Here is a 15,125-nt window from a genome sequence, read left to right on the forward strand (position 1 = left end):
TAACAATTATGAAGAAATATCTGAGCGTATGAGAGGCGCCACTATTGCCACACCGAGCAGGGCTTCAAAGTTTGGAACAAGTGCTGCTGACAACTAAAATGGAGACTCCCACATTACCAGCACTTTGGTGGTAATGACAGTGGGCTAATAGAATCAAAGACTTGTAATGCTGTCAGAAAGCAGGTTCAGGTTACTCGCTTGTTCTTAAGCTGTTATTAGCTATTATTAGTGAAGAGGAAAAACACAGGGGCTTAAACTTTCTAAAAGCAGAGGATTATCAGCCCTTCCACTATTAAAACAATTTCTCACTTTACAAACTTTTGGGGCTGGCAGCTGTTTCATTTGAATGTGTAACCAGCTGCCCTCTTCTGCTTCCCTGCTGCCCCTTGAACTCAAAAGCATTTTAATGTCACTTAAAAAAAGAGAGAGTAACGTTTCTAACAACCTGCAGTTCCTTGGGTAGTCCCAATAATCGTACCTAGTTAAAGAAAGCCTTTCAAGGGCCAAATACTTCTTTAACCATTTAATTGATATGACCTTGAAGCATTCACAGCAATCTCCAGTAACGTTCAATGAAAAGCAGATGTTGGTGAAGGCTTGCTGAAACGAGCTTTTATTCTCACGATGGTTTGATTCTCTCACTTACACAAAATCCTGTTTCTGGCAAGAGAAAGACCTTTATGGAGTGGATGTGATTTGCTATCACAGACATCTCTGTGTTTGGTTTTCAAATGGAGCCCCTTGCTTTTTGAGGAAACACAACCTTTGGAGGCAAGGACCTACTGTGTTGGGAATACTTGAGAAGGCTCCAACAGCACATAGGGGAAGAAAAGTTTTCAAAACCTTAGATCTACAAGGGGTTAATTCTTCTGAAAATTCAGGCCTCTAGTCTGTGTGATTAGGAGGCTTTTTATCAGCTCTCAGTGACAGATATTCTCCTACCAATGCAGCAATGTGAAATCATGAAGATGAGCTTAACGTTATTTGTTAGCTATCTGGGAACAACATTTTTTTCTGGCACCCTCTGTTGAACAATCCAAGCTTAGACAGCTTGTAGCTGTTCTGTCCCACTGTCCCCATCATGGAAAATATGGCCAAGCAAATGACAGCATGTGCTTTGCTAACGCACCACTTGTTTGCAATATATGGTTTGCAGCAAGTACCTCTCATGAAGCACATATTCTAGATATGCAGTCTGCAGATAAGCTAGTTCTGAAATGAACTAGTCATTTGCAATAACTGGGGTGGAGGGAAGAGATATTTATCAGCTAAAATAGGGATACATTGTTCAGGAACCTCCAGCTTTGACATCCAATTCTGCCACTGATTTGCCACATAAGGTAGAAAAAGTCACTGAACCTCCCTGAGCCACAGTTCACTCACTAAAGACTTCAAAGGCCCATGTAGCACTGCATCTATTTGAGTGTTAAGCAGAATTTGAGGTTTAATCTGACCAGTACTGTTTCCAAGTCTCTATCTTAACATCAAGTTTTAACATTTGGTACGGACATGCAAGCATTCTTTGATTGTTTTTTTGTTTTACAGACTAATTACTGCCAGGGGTTGCTGGGGAGGTAAAGACCTACCAAGTATGGAAAAACACTGCAAAGCACCAGCTATGTTGAGCATGTGAAGGGGCAAAAATACAAAAAAAAAAATCAGTGAAGCAGCCGTGTTTCTGCACATACCTGTAACTCTGACTGTAAAGTTTCCCAGGACTTCGTTGGAATGCCTTGGCTTGCAACTGTAGAGCCCCGAGTCATCATAAGACACATTGATTATCTTCAACAGTTTTTGTCCAATATGAGTTCTGTTGGTAGGTGCAATCCCAATACCATCTTTAAACCAGAAAACTGACACAGAAGAGCCTTGGGTGTTGCAAGAAAGTTCAATGGTATCTCCACTTCCAAACACCAACTCTTCCAGAAAGGCGGTCTCACTCCTCAAGTATTCTGCAAAAGGAAAAAGACATGGGAATGAGTAAGAGCAGGTATCAGAGAACAGAACAGCAAGCCAAAACAAAACATATCTTCTATTTGCCCTACAGATGCTTCTATGTACCCAGACCTTCTTGACGGAGGTGAGACTTGTGCACCCCCCCAGGTAGGCACTAATGCAGAAATGCAGCTCTGCACAAAACAGCCAGGTCTCTGGCTGATCTGTAGAGATTGCTTCAATGCTTGAGGGACCAGAACATGAAAACCCCACCAGGTGCATCACAAAATACAGCACAGATCTCTTTGCAGGGTCATTGCAACACACAACATTGCACGTGGGTGGTGGTCTGGCAGAAGTAAGTGTGCGAGAAGAATAGTTTGGTCTCTGGATCTCGACTTCTTTATTCCTATGAGGCTGTCCACAAGTGCTGTAGGACTCAGCAAGGAGCAGGAATAGGGATTAACCCAATTTTTCAAGTGACTCTGGGTGGCCCAAAGGCAGCCTCTGCAGGCTGAAGGAAACAAGGAAGAAGGCTGGACAGCAGACAGACTGGAATAGCTAAAATGTTCCCACTTACTAGCTCTCTGCTCTGTGCAACGAAGGTGTGCAGAACCAAAGACCACACATGAAAGGTGAAATTCCTCAGATCAGTCCACCTACCAGCTGCAGAGGCCTGTTACACCAGTGAAGACAGGGAAACCTGCTGTGGGCTGGGGAGTTTTTTAGGGTTACAACAAAAGGAAAAGTTCAGACTCATAAGTCTTTCCAAGAAGGAACACGAGACATGCTAAAAGTGTGATTCCTTGGTCTCATGGTCCTCTGACTCATTTTGCAGTGACATGTAAACTCACTTTAGACATGTAATAATTTCTTCCTCTTTTACACCACTTAGAAAAAGAAGACTCATCCCTCCCCAGCTGCCCTCAACCCCCCTATATGAACAGCATGAGCACAGTTTCCCTGCCTTGTCTATGCTAAACAACATTTCACTTTGCAATGCCCCATCTGTTTCTTTCTGGCTTCTACCAGCTCTGAGATGTGCTCCACCATACACAAGTCTTCTTGGTTTTGTACACTATGTATTGCACAGGATCCTAATCTGCAGAGAAGACTCTCTGGTGCTAAGATTACACAATTAACAAATAAGAAGTAACGCAAAACAGACCAGTCTGAACCGACTCCCATGATCTAAATCCAGGCAGCCCACAGGTGGCCCAACTTTACCTCTGATAGTAATCAGATATGGATAGAGATCCTAATTCTGCAGCTCAAGCACGTGCATAATTAGAATTTAACTGTGAAACCACCATTTCAGCAGCTCAGCACACCTGTTTACGGGGCACTGTCTTCACCTTGCTCTTTGCTATTAAGTGAAAGAATTGGAACAGATTATACAATAAAAATATATTACTTTTCTCCTCTTGTCATGCAAGTTTTCATACTTGTGGAAATTTAAATATACAAAAATGCTTCAGTTGATAGTCTTACATGGTAAAATCGATGAATTCTAGGGGCCTAAAAATGTAGTATTTCATGGGAGGTATCATTCTGTGATCCCGCAGTAGGCAAAGCCCACACACATTGGGGTCACAAAGTACCTTTCCCTAATTCCCTGGCAGCAATTCCAACTCAATTATTTTTGGTTTTGGCCAGAATGCTGTGGTCTTCATACAGTTAAGGGTTTCTTTTTAATATATATTATTTTTAATGAGAAAATTTTCCCTTGGAAATATACACTTTTAGTAAAAAGAGAAAGATGAAGGAGTACCAGCATCCCCATCATTCCTGCTATGATGCCAAGTGCTTGCCCATGGTCTCTTCCCAGCTGGGGGGAGATCCTTGGGGAAATATGGTTGAGAAAAAGAAATGTTCAGCACCAGGTAAACAGGAATTTTCTATTTTAAATGTTCATTTCAGGGTTTTGCCTCTCTTCTCTGGACTTTTTCATTGGTATCAACTTTGGCTTCCGATAAAAAAGCCCTGTATACAGCTCTGCACTTGCATGGCTGGCTACTGATCTTTCTTTATTGACTTGGATGGAAGCTGTTGCTAATTTAATCTACTGGAAAACAAACCCCATGCAGCTGCACCATTCCTCCATACAAAACACACAGTTTTACCTGAGCTGTTTGCCAAATGATCAAGACTTGTATATTTTGGCTTTTGTATCGTAAACCTATCAAACAGGAACAAGCCCAAACCAAACTGTACCATTCAACCATTTAAAGGGAAGTCATTCTTTTCTTAAAACCATAATGAACCCGTGTTAATGACAAAGTGACAACGTAGCTTCCTGTGGAAAGGAGCCTCATCTCTTGTTCCTGACACCTTCATTTTGACATCTCTGCCCTCAATCTCCCCAGCTGGTCTCTGGCAGATATCTGATGCCCGTTAAATACACACTTCAGTCCTCCTGACTTTATTCCCATCGACTGCATGCAATATCTGGAAATTCGAAGGAGTGGCGACTTAAAAGGAGAACGTTACTGATGGTTTCAATCTTGATTCTTTAAACAGCTTTTCAAGTTTCAATTTATATGCCCATGGCTAAACAATAAACAGGACCTAAACTGAGGACCTCTACAAAGTACTCCAACGTGCACTGAAGTGCCTAAGCCCTTTGCCTAACTGGGATCTTGGACAGTGTTCTTTTACTGTTATTATTCCTCAACTGGCCATCAGGCTGGCGAGCAGAAGTCTACATCTCCAACCGCATCTTGGTACAGGGTTTAACACAGAGAGGCTGAGTCCTCCTGGGGACCTGGGGAGGGTTTGTCTTCCTTCTTCACACTGCATCTCCCACTGCTAGCTGATAAAGAAACCGGCAGGGGGAATGGGCACCGAGCTCTCCCAACACAGTTGCTTCTTGCATCTGAACACGCACCTGATGTAGGCACTCACAAAATGTCCCGCTGCAAAGCAGCGCTGCTGGGAAGAAGCTTTCAGACTTCAGATGGGGTTACAACTCCCATCACCCGAGTATCAGTCCTGCATCCTAAGAAAACCATCCTCACTGCTGGCAAACAGCTATCCCCTTTGAACCTAAAGCGTTTCTGCTGCCAGTCAGGTTATGAAGGTCCCCCCACGCCACCCTCCCAAAGCAAACTCCTACTGGGATTAAGCCAACCTTAAGAGCATCTTTTCAAACCCCGCAGCAGAGAGCTGTAAGCACGGGCTTCCCCAGGTAGGAACGACGGGATCAGCTCATGTGAGGACTACGGGAGGCTGCTCTGCCTCTTGCTAGCAGCGCCAGGTTTAATGAGTTTGCAGCTTTAATGGGTTTGTAGTGAGAAGGAGGCAATTTGGGCTGTGGGCTCCCAAGATATGATTCAAATTCAACCATTTATTAGTTTAGCTGAAGCTGTAATGAGTCGAGAATTACCAAGAGACACTTCTGAGGAAGATCTGCACTTGCAGCGTTACTGCTGCTGCCCGTAGCACGCAGGCTGCAGAGGAAGAGGCAATTTTTGGACTTTTCAGCAGAGCAAAAAGGCAGTGAGTGACTCGCTGGGAAGCACCTTCCACAACCACCTTCCACAACAAGAAGCAGCTGGCCCAGCTATACCAAAATGCTTTTGTGTGGATTCACTTATAAGGATAAGATACTTCATCTCTGTAGCTGCTTGGCTCATCCCAGCGATAATTCACTTTCTGTGTGGTTCAGAGCTCTGCGTACTTAAGCGTGTCAGTATTTCCATCAGATGTCTGCTCCTCTTAGACATCAATACTTGTTTCGGGCTGAGCCTGGAAGTGTTTTATTTGGGTTTGAACGCAGGCAGCTATCAAGAGCTGCAGGAGGATATATGGGGATTTACTTCTCCTGGGCTGATTGATATTCCTGGACTGCCTATCGCTCCCCAAAATCTTCAAGCCAACCTGCACCCTGGCTGGTGCCCTCCCTGGTTTTGGGGACTATTTCCAGGTGCTGTGACACAAGGCACCACGGCTGCTCTGGACAGTGAAGGACAATGGTGCCTGGGGGATGCTCAGTGGGGTGGGATAGCCCCGGGACCTTGGACAGGCTTCAGGCCAAATATTCCTCACAACAATCCGGAGCCCTGAAAATCCCACGGAGGTTCTTCCGTGATCGTTTCACAGCTCAGCGGTGACATCAACGAAGCGGCTCCAGTGGCTCACGTGTAAGTGGAGAGCATTTTCCTCTGTTCAAGCCGTATTTGCCGTGTTAATAAGCAGAAAGATACCAGCACTCCACTCGTTTCCCTCTGTTGGTTAATTCAAAACTCTTTTCTCGTTCTATGTATTTTATTGCTCTAAATCCACCGTGACAGGATATATTATAGGATCACGGGGTAACAACCACACCGAGCTTTCTCCTGCACAGACTGGTGTCCTGTTCCTAGGAAAAACTCATTACAGCCACTGAGCCCACAGCTCACTGCTGTAGGGACACAGAAACCTCCCCATGCCCTGCATCGCTGGGATGAACGAGGCCACAGTGCCAGAGAGGACACCGGTTATCCCCAGGCTCAGACCACTGCTGTCTCCTCCTTGTGGGGTCAGTCCCGGTCTCTACTAAACTGTCCTGTGCTGTTACTGGAGGCCATGGTATTATTATCCCCCCCCAGCTGTCTGATGGAAAAATGCAGGAATAAAATAAAGCACTTTCTGCTTTCAACTGTCCCACAGTAAAATCTGAGCAAAGAATCCTTTATTTTTTCTTTTTTCCCAAAACCTACAGCATGTTTTTCCCTTTCCCTCCATGCAGGCTGGCCAGTCTGCACCACGGCAAGAAGCCAGCTGTGTTGAGCCCAGTTTCCTCCGGCTGCAACCCAGTAAGTCCTAGTATGAAGTTTCATCAGCCTGATCCCTCTGAACAGAGGGCTCCAGCTTGCTAGCTATGCTGTGTCCCCCAATATATGTATGTCCTCCCCTCAGGGGCTTCTGTCATGGAAAGAGCAAGCCCCATGGATGAAAATGGGAATAAACCTCTCTTTTCTGGCTGCATGTTGTTCCTTTGGGATGTGCCATCATTTATAAGGGCAGCCAGGAGGGCTGGCAAGCAGTGACAAGCAGCCACCGTGCCAAACCCTGTGCCAGCATCCTGCAATGTTCCCAAACCAGGATGTGCCACCCCCTTCCCAGAGCGGCACACAGGCCCCAGGGAACATTGAAACCCACCCAAAAAGCCCCAAACCTGCCACCAAGCAGCCCCCAAAGACTAGTCCTCCCAGTGAGACCACAGGGAGCAACAAGGAGCGGGGGCATGATAAGATGGTGGGGCTGCCTGCTCACCCCATCCCTGCCTCATAAGGGCAGAAAAGATTGGTGGAGCGGTAGGAAAGTGAGCCCATCTCTGGTCACCCTTACAGCACCGCAGTATATATCAATTGTTATATATTTATATTTAATAATATATTATTATTTTTGGCAACGTTTTATGCAAGGTAAAGCTTCGCCTTTTTCTGCAGCATGTGTGACGGTGTCAGTGCAGCATCCCTTCCCTGCCACAGCCCCACCAACCTGGGCAGAAGGGGCACCAGTGAGCACACATCCCCAAGGGATGCGTGGCTGAAACAACATCATATCCAGCAGTGAGGCACAGCCAAGTTATCTCCTCCACTCAACAAGGCTCCTGAGTGTTCACACCTCTGCAAAACCCCAAACCCTGTTCACTTCTGTAAGCAAAATGACTCGGTCACTTCTGTAGAAGCCTAACCTGTTACTTAGATATTTGCCTTTAGGAAATGATGCCTGAAAACAGTTTGCTTCAGCCATTTCAAGGGGCTGCTTTATCTTTCACCTGCTGTCTTTGCTCCTGGGTGTGTGTGTGGGGGGGGGGTTCTGGAAAAGCTTAAAATAGCTTTCCTAATAATAAAGAAAGGTAAACTGTTTATACAGTATTACCACTGCAGTGCCTGTGTGACTGCTACCAGACAGCCTTAACAAGTGTGCTATGTTCTACTACCACCCAGGGATTTATTTTATTTATTTATTTATTTATTTTTAGATTTGTGTATTAGGAGGAAAGCAAACTTTCTTCCTAGAGAATCTCCAGAATGATAACCAGGTTTAATTCACAAGTCATATGCATTTTTTTCATAAACAAGAGATTATGGGAAAAAAAACTCTCTAGTGTTTAGCTTGGCTATCCCCAACAGTGACTTTGGAAGGGCTTCTCAAATGGAAAAGCAGATGTTGCAAATCTGCCTTATCTACGGAGCAACTGTTGACTCTGTTGTGCAAATCCTAATTTACATCTGCATGAAAGGTTTCAGAGATTAAATGGCATTCAAGAAGGAATATTAGCTTTTCTCCCTCCCTCCAGCCCTCCTTTGAATGGATTTACTACTGGCAATTAGCTTTCTGTTCCACCGGCCAAGTAGAAAACAGGATTCATCAGGACTCTACAGTATCCTCCTTTTAATGGACTGTTTTCTCAAATCACCCAATTCAGATGCTGAGAGTTAGAAGAAGAAATAAATCGTCACAAAGCTAAAATAGTTACAAAAACACTTTGGCTGGGAGGATTTCCCTGTGGCACTTGGAAAGCCCTAAGGAGTAAAAAAAAAAAAAAAAAGGAGAACAAATCAAAGGGGTCTCCTGGCTACACCCAGGAAAAATGGGAATGCAAAACCCCAGGAACACAAAGCTTTGGTTGCTGCTGAGAGCAGAGTGCCTGTCCCAAGGACAGCCTTCAGCTGGGAGTTTGCTGGCTTAAAGGAACAGACACTGATGGGTATTTTCCTTAAAGTTTGGCCAGATTTTCATTTGTTCCTCTAATGAAAAAAAAAAAAAAAAAAAAAAAAAGAAGAAGAAGAACAAAAAGCAGCTACCATCCATATCTGTCTCACAGTTCTGTGCTTTTTTTTTTTTTTTTTTTTTTCTGAAGTAAAGAAAACCTAATGAAATGTCCTCCGCTTCAACATCAGTGGTTCCTGAAGATGGGGAGTGGGGATGCTGATGTCCCCGGGCATCCCGTGGGAGCTCTTTGATTGTGCTGAAGCACCTCAAGGATGCCCACGCAGATGGTTCCTGTTCTCCCAGGTGCCAAAGGCTTCGTGTTGGACCTGCTTTACTCAAGAGGAGGCCAGCAACGAGCTCTCAGCAGCCCACACACAGTCATACCCAGCCCACCTCACCCAACCATGGTGGCCAAACACGGTCAACTTGGACCTCTTCCTACACATGGTAGAGGAATGGGACGCTTGATGGGCTGATCCTAGGGGAAGCACAACCATGGGTTCTCCGTTTGGTGTCTGCCTCCTGTTGCCTCAGGAGTGGTGGCCAACTCAGCCCCAACTTTCAGATCCATAGAGTGACAAGCTGGTTTGGGAGAAGTGAGGCCAAAATCACTGGCTGCACAGAGTAGCACCAGTGTCCTAGCTTGGTCTCAATAGGCCGATCCTGTCACAAAATGGTTGAGGTTTTATATTTGTGCTCCTCATGCCCAAGGAAATTAAAAAAAAATCATCACTGTAGTGTGTAAATGACAACCACAACTGGATGAAACCAGTGGAGGCAGTTACAGAAACTGAGGCCTAGACTGAGGCTTCCCAGCTTCCTAAAGGCCTGAGCAAAGCTCATCCCCAGCCTCCACTGAAGGAGGACTGGGTCCCAGAACCATGCCAAAATGCACAAAACCCAGCACAGAGAGGTCCTGAGCAAACCCAAGCTCTTCAGGCATCAGCACACCATGCTGGCCTTCCTGGACCAGGCCACTCGGCTGGGTCCTCCTCTACACTCATGTCCTTCCTAAAATCCTTCAAAAACTCATCACGTTGAGAGTTCTCGACCTCAGGGCAGGTTTTCAGCTATCTGGTGCATGCTAGCAGAACATGCAGCACCTTTTCAGTGCCCTTGCAGACATTTTTTTTAAACGATACGTAGTCACCAGGCCCAACAGTTGAGGTTCACCTCAGAGGAAGTTTCTATGAGATGCAGACCCGGAATAGTGGGAATACAATTCCCAGGCTGGTCCAGACGGGTGCCTGTGATGCTTTCCTGAAGTGGGTTTTGAGATCACATGGTGCTAGAAAAAATTTGCCATAAGGCCCCAACCTTTCCCCTTCGGTTCACAGCTATGCAGCCACCAAATCCCAGCGCCTCTGCGTTTCCCTTGCACTTCTCATGTGCGCTCCTCTAATCTTCATTTAATGCAGGCAGCTGGCTGTAAATACCCCAGAACAATGACTTTAATCCTAAGTATCCTGGAGCCCCCCTTCTTCCCTGCACCAAAACTGACAAAAAATAAAAAGAACAGCCTCATGACAGCAAGATGGAGAAATCCAAGCTAGCCACTGGGCCAAAAGAGCAGAAAGGCACAATGAGCTAAATTTTGCCTGGCCCGCTAATTAAAAACGGAAGCGACCATACTCTGGAGCCAGCGATGGGAGGTGGGGGGAGTTTTCATGCTATTCAAAACCCGGCTTCCAACTGGGACCATATTCACTCCACATTAATTGTCATTCCAACTACGAGTGTCCTAGTTTCAAAATGAAAACTACTCTCCAGCGTAGCTAGTGAAAACCAACACCAGTTTCAAGGCATTAAACAAAATTTATTGATTGCATTTTCCCACCCACTAAAACTTTAATAAGCATTAAACCTCAAACTCCTGGCCCTGTTTCCTCCCTCTACCCTCTCTCTCCATAAAAAGGGTCAGGCCCCTCTATATGGAGATTAGGGCTTAATGTTTGGTATTTGTTTATGAGCCTATCAATTGCCTCTATTTCAGGGGGGGAAAAAGCACATCTGAAAAAAAAAAAAAAAACCTCTGGTACACACGGATTAAGAGAGGGCAAAGGTTTAGGGTAGTTTCTTTTTTTTTTTTTTTTCAACTGATTGTGGGTTTTAGATATATTACTGATCACGTTTACAATGAATGAAAATAAGTAAATATTCCCCTCTTTGCAAGCTTCCCTTGAGTTACATAAAATGGCATTTTTCAAAGATCCCTATTTCTCAGTAAAAAGACACAGAACTTCAAGGCCTCTCTGCTCGCTGTTTTCAGCTGTGTAAAAGGAAAAAAAAATAATTTGGGGGCCACTCTGTCTGCATTCTTAGCAAAGAAAACAAAGGCCAAACATTTGAAATGCAAAGGTCAGTGATTAAGCCCAGAAATCCATATCTAGGCATCAAAATGAATAGCCAGATTTTAAGAGTGCTTAAGTGCTTTAAATGCAGAGCCTGACCTGGCTCAGCATCTTTCAAAACCAAGCCTGTTATTTCAATGCCTCAAGCGAGATGGAGGTGCCAGGTACCCAAATTGCAGAAGTCTAATCTCCTTTTCGTGAAGGCTGAGCCGTTGTAATCTAAAGTCGCGAATGACAAACCAAGATTTTATTAGTTAGAAAGCACATCTCACTAAAGGTGCAACACTTTGCCCTTCTGCTAAACTCAACGCTTACCCTTCAGCGTTACGAGAAAGAGTTTTGAGAGATGGCAAAAGAAAAGCAGTTGTAGAGAATTCTTTTATTTCTCCTCTTTAAAGAAGGCTGCTGAAGGGATTAGACAGCTTGGAGTTCACTGCTCTGTTAAATCAACCTTACAGTATTTTTTCAGCTTGTTTGACTTGCTGTTTCTGTATACATTTTGTGTTTTCACCTTTCTGCATTCAAATCCCATGCTAGCGTTTGTTCTGGGCTTCTCACAGGAAACTTGGTCAGCTCTTTATTTGTATTAAGTCTACGGAGTTATAGAAAACAGACTTGGAAAACAATCCCTAAATTAGCAGGACTTACCAGCATACATGCCTAGGCGCACACACACGGAGCGCCGCATACCATCCTACCCGAACGCGGCGTTTTATCATTTCCAGCAGCAACAGCAGGGCATCGGGTTCAGCAGCACGGACCTTTTAATGGTCTCGTGCAACCGTATCTATTACAGCGGGTTTCTGACTGCACGTAATAAATTAAGAGAGAGTTCAAGGAAGTCATGCGTGTCTCAGTTCCCACTCCCTACAAACTGCTTTAATGCTCCCAAATAATCATCCGCTAGGAACTGAACCACGGTAGGCTCCAGAAATGCCAGCAGCAGGTTAGACAGCTCCACGCGCAGCTATTTTAATGCATCCATAAGGAAAGGCACTCTCTGCAGAGTGTCCTGCAGCAGGACACAGCTGGTCCTGCCTGCAGGAGCCTGGGACCTTCCACAGGCTCTCTCAGGCACCTGCCCCATCCTCTGTGGTCTGAGCTTCTCAGCTTTTCCCTTCCTTCCCCCCAAAAAAAACGTCTAAAATCTCTTCTTTCTGCAAGAGAGCTCCCAGACATCCCTGTGCAACAGATGCCATTGCGACAGCAGGGTTGGTCATTGCAATGGGAAAGAGGAAGGAGGAAGCAAAGAGCCATTTCTCTTCTGCAGACAGACACCGTGGGACATAAATCTGAGGCCAGTGGCCACACACGGGCTGGATTTGTCTGAAAGTCAGGCACTGATGGCAAGCTCCAGTGGGGCTCCCTTGGGTGGGATGGGTGGATGAACTACCACAACCCAGCAACACAAGCCAAGACATGAAGTCGGACCCTCCCCACATATTTATACCTATTTCTTCACGAAGATGTATGTATCCGTACAAAGAGTGAGAGTTGCTTATAGCAGTGAGACCATTGAACAGTTCAGACCCACAAGTGACCCAAAACCTGGGCTCTGGCCCCTCTACTCCCTCTAGGAGGACTGGCATTTAATTCATCATCTTCTCCTCTTCCTCCCAGCCCCAAGACACTGCGTGCTGCTCCTACAGCTCCTCCTCACCCCAAAACCAGTCAGGCTCAAGCAGCAGCGGGTGCCATTCCTGCAAAGACTGCACTGCTTGTCCGTGCCTCATTTGCTATGCACTGGGAGCAGGGGGGCGGAGGGGACGAAAACCTCCACTTCAAACATTTACGCATATTTTGAAAGCACCTGAGAAGGCTTCAGGCGCCTTCTGCCAGGACTAGCACATTCCACTGACACGATTACCTTATCCAGAGGACTCCTAGCAGGAAGCATTTGCGTTGTGTGTGGGGTTGTGATAACCAGAATCAAGCTGGCAGACCAGTTTGCAGGGCTGCAACCCACCAAAGAAGTTGGAGCAGCGGGGACAAAGCTGTCCCTTTTTCCTGCACCAAGGGAGAGAAGGGTACAGGGGAACCCTGCTGTGCCCCCCAGCTGCCTGTGTGGTTCCTCTGCCTCCATGAATACATCCCAAGGAAGATGCCCACTGCTTTCTCAAATCCCCCGCTGCCAGCAATGAGGGAGAAATCTCATTTCTCCACTAAATATCACACAGTTTGGAGTCCCTGTACAACTCAACAAATGCGTGTGAGGACTGGTTTTCCCTTTTTTTTTTTTTTTTGTCTGGGCTGCAAGCAGGTGGTTAAACCAGGGGCAGATCCCAAAGCATTTCTGGGGCAGGATGCTTCAGATTTGGGTTTCCTTTGCCTCTATGTCTAAATGACAGCAACACTAATTGAACCACTGGCCAAAAGAAACTGAGATGCGACCCTTTCGCCCACACTCTGGGGGCTCCCATTTGCTGGAGCCTCTTGCTCTCCTCTAACAAGGGGTAGAAGAAATGATGGCAAGAGAAGGTGCCACGGTCAAGGCACCTCTCTCTGAGATAGCCAAGGCTGAATGAAAGATCTAGGATTTGTAACGTAGTATCTACACTGAAATTCTATAGTATTTACTGTATTTATATGGTATTTCAGCTGGGCTGGGAGCTGGGGATGCAGCTGTGTGAGGACAAGAACATGGTTTTACTGGGGATCTCCAAAGCAAACATCAGCATGCCCCAATAGCATTTTATACTCTTGCTCCCTAGGCAGGGAAATCAGGAGGCTGGAAAGCATGAAACTTATTTTTATGCTTAATTACAGTTCTTGAGTGCTTGACACCAGGCACTCACTCATTACGCTTTTGACACTGATGCCTTTGGGCTCACGGGGAAGGAACGCTTCACGCTCGGCCATCACTCACTACATTTGCAAGTGCTTAATGCAGAAGAAGGTGGCTGATGGATTTGTAGCAATTTCAGGAAAGGATGCAGAGAGGACACCATCTGCTCTTTCTTACTTTTTTTGCCTTCCTTTCTGCAATTTATCAGTTCGCGGACTGGGAGGCTGAGGCTCCTCTTCCCCCAGCCCTGGAAAAGAGAGGCAAGGACGAGGGGCACGATGGGCAGGGGGAGCTCTGGGCTGCCCGCTCACCAGGCACCCAACCCACCACACACTGCAAGAAAGAGGCTCTCTGAGTTTTCCCTGAAAAAACAACAACAAAAAAACTCTTTCATGTAAAGCTGCAGGAGCGTGCGTAACACGCTGGCTGTAAAATGAATATACTTTTTATTTTATTTTGCAAGTGTTCCCCCCTGTTCCAACTGCATTCATTCGTGCCTTGCGCAGGAAATACCAGCTAATTTATGCACCTCCATTTACTGCCCCCCCTACTTCTGCACGAATCCCCAGCTATTAACATAACTATTTAAACTGGACATGTTTTCTTAAACATTCCTTCTCTTTCATAAACTGCCAAGTGACAGTTGTTTACTGTCAACAAGCCTGGGTACTCCAAGACAGGGAGAAATATGCCCTTTCAAAAGGCAGACATATCGGCTACCAAAAGAAGATTAAAATCTGGTGTTTTTCTCTTCTCCCTCCCCAAAAATGCTTTATTCGTGCGGGCTCCACGTGATACAGATCAGCAGAGATAACGCTATGTTTAATTCCAATCATTCTTTTAATTAAAGATTGGCTTATGGAGGATTTATCTTTGGTTGCACATGCTAGTTGTCAGTGCACACTCCAAACTCCCTAATCTTCCCACTGCAAATGTTCCCCCCCCCCTCTTTTTTAGCTCCGATACCCCGAGCACATCTTGGGGAACCAGCGTGCTAATCTTGCACAGACCCTGCTATCGGCCACAAATAAAACGCTCACCCTGGGGATCTATACAGAGAAGTTAAAAAATTTAGGAGGGAAAAAAAAAAAATCAAATCACTGTTTACTTCAAGACCTACAGTCTCCTAATAAGCTGCTGAAATATTTTGCTGGGAGGGAATTTCTTGCATTTGAGTCTTGCACATGAAAGCAGGGAATAGGAAAAAAATACAATGCAGTTCTCTGAGAAAACCATTTTTCCATGCCTGCAAAGTGCTGGGGAAGCTCCTCCAGGGTTTCTGTGCTGTACTATGGTGGTTCCTCGCCGAGTGCTGCTGCTGTAACCCACATCACGCCAACTCTTGGTGG

At 45.6% G+C, this 15,125-nt stretch overlaps 1 protein-coding gene across 1 annotated transcript in view; it reads right to left on the reverse strand.

The window, feature by feature from the left end:
- Positions 1–15,125, reverse strand: part of FGFR3 (fibroblast growth factor receptor 3) — a gene marked incomplete at both ends in the record, with an annotated part of 51,841 nt that overhangs the window by 30,654 nt on the left and 6,062 nt on the right. Inside the window, one exon of the mRNA XM_084285946.1 lies at positions 1,689–1,952. Coding sequence (XP_084142072.1) covers positions 1,689–1,952 — 264 coding nt within the window. The remainder of the gene's footprint in view (positions 1–1,688; positions 1,953–15,125) is intronic.

The sequence above is a fragment of the Netta rufina genome (genome assembly GCF_964035555.1).
Source record: "Netta rufina genome assembly, chromosome: 4".
Lineage (NCBI taxonomy): Eukaryota > Metazoa > Chordata > Aves > Anseriformes > Anatidae > Netta > Netta rufina.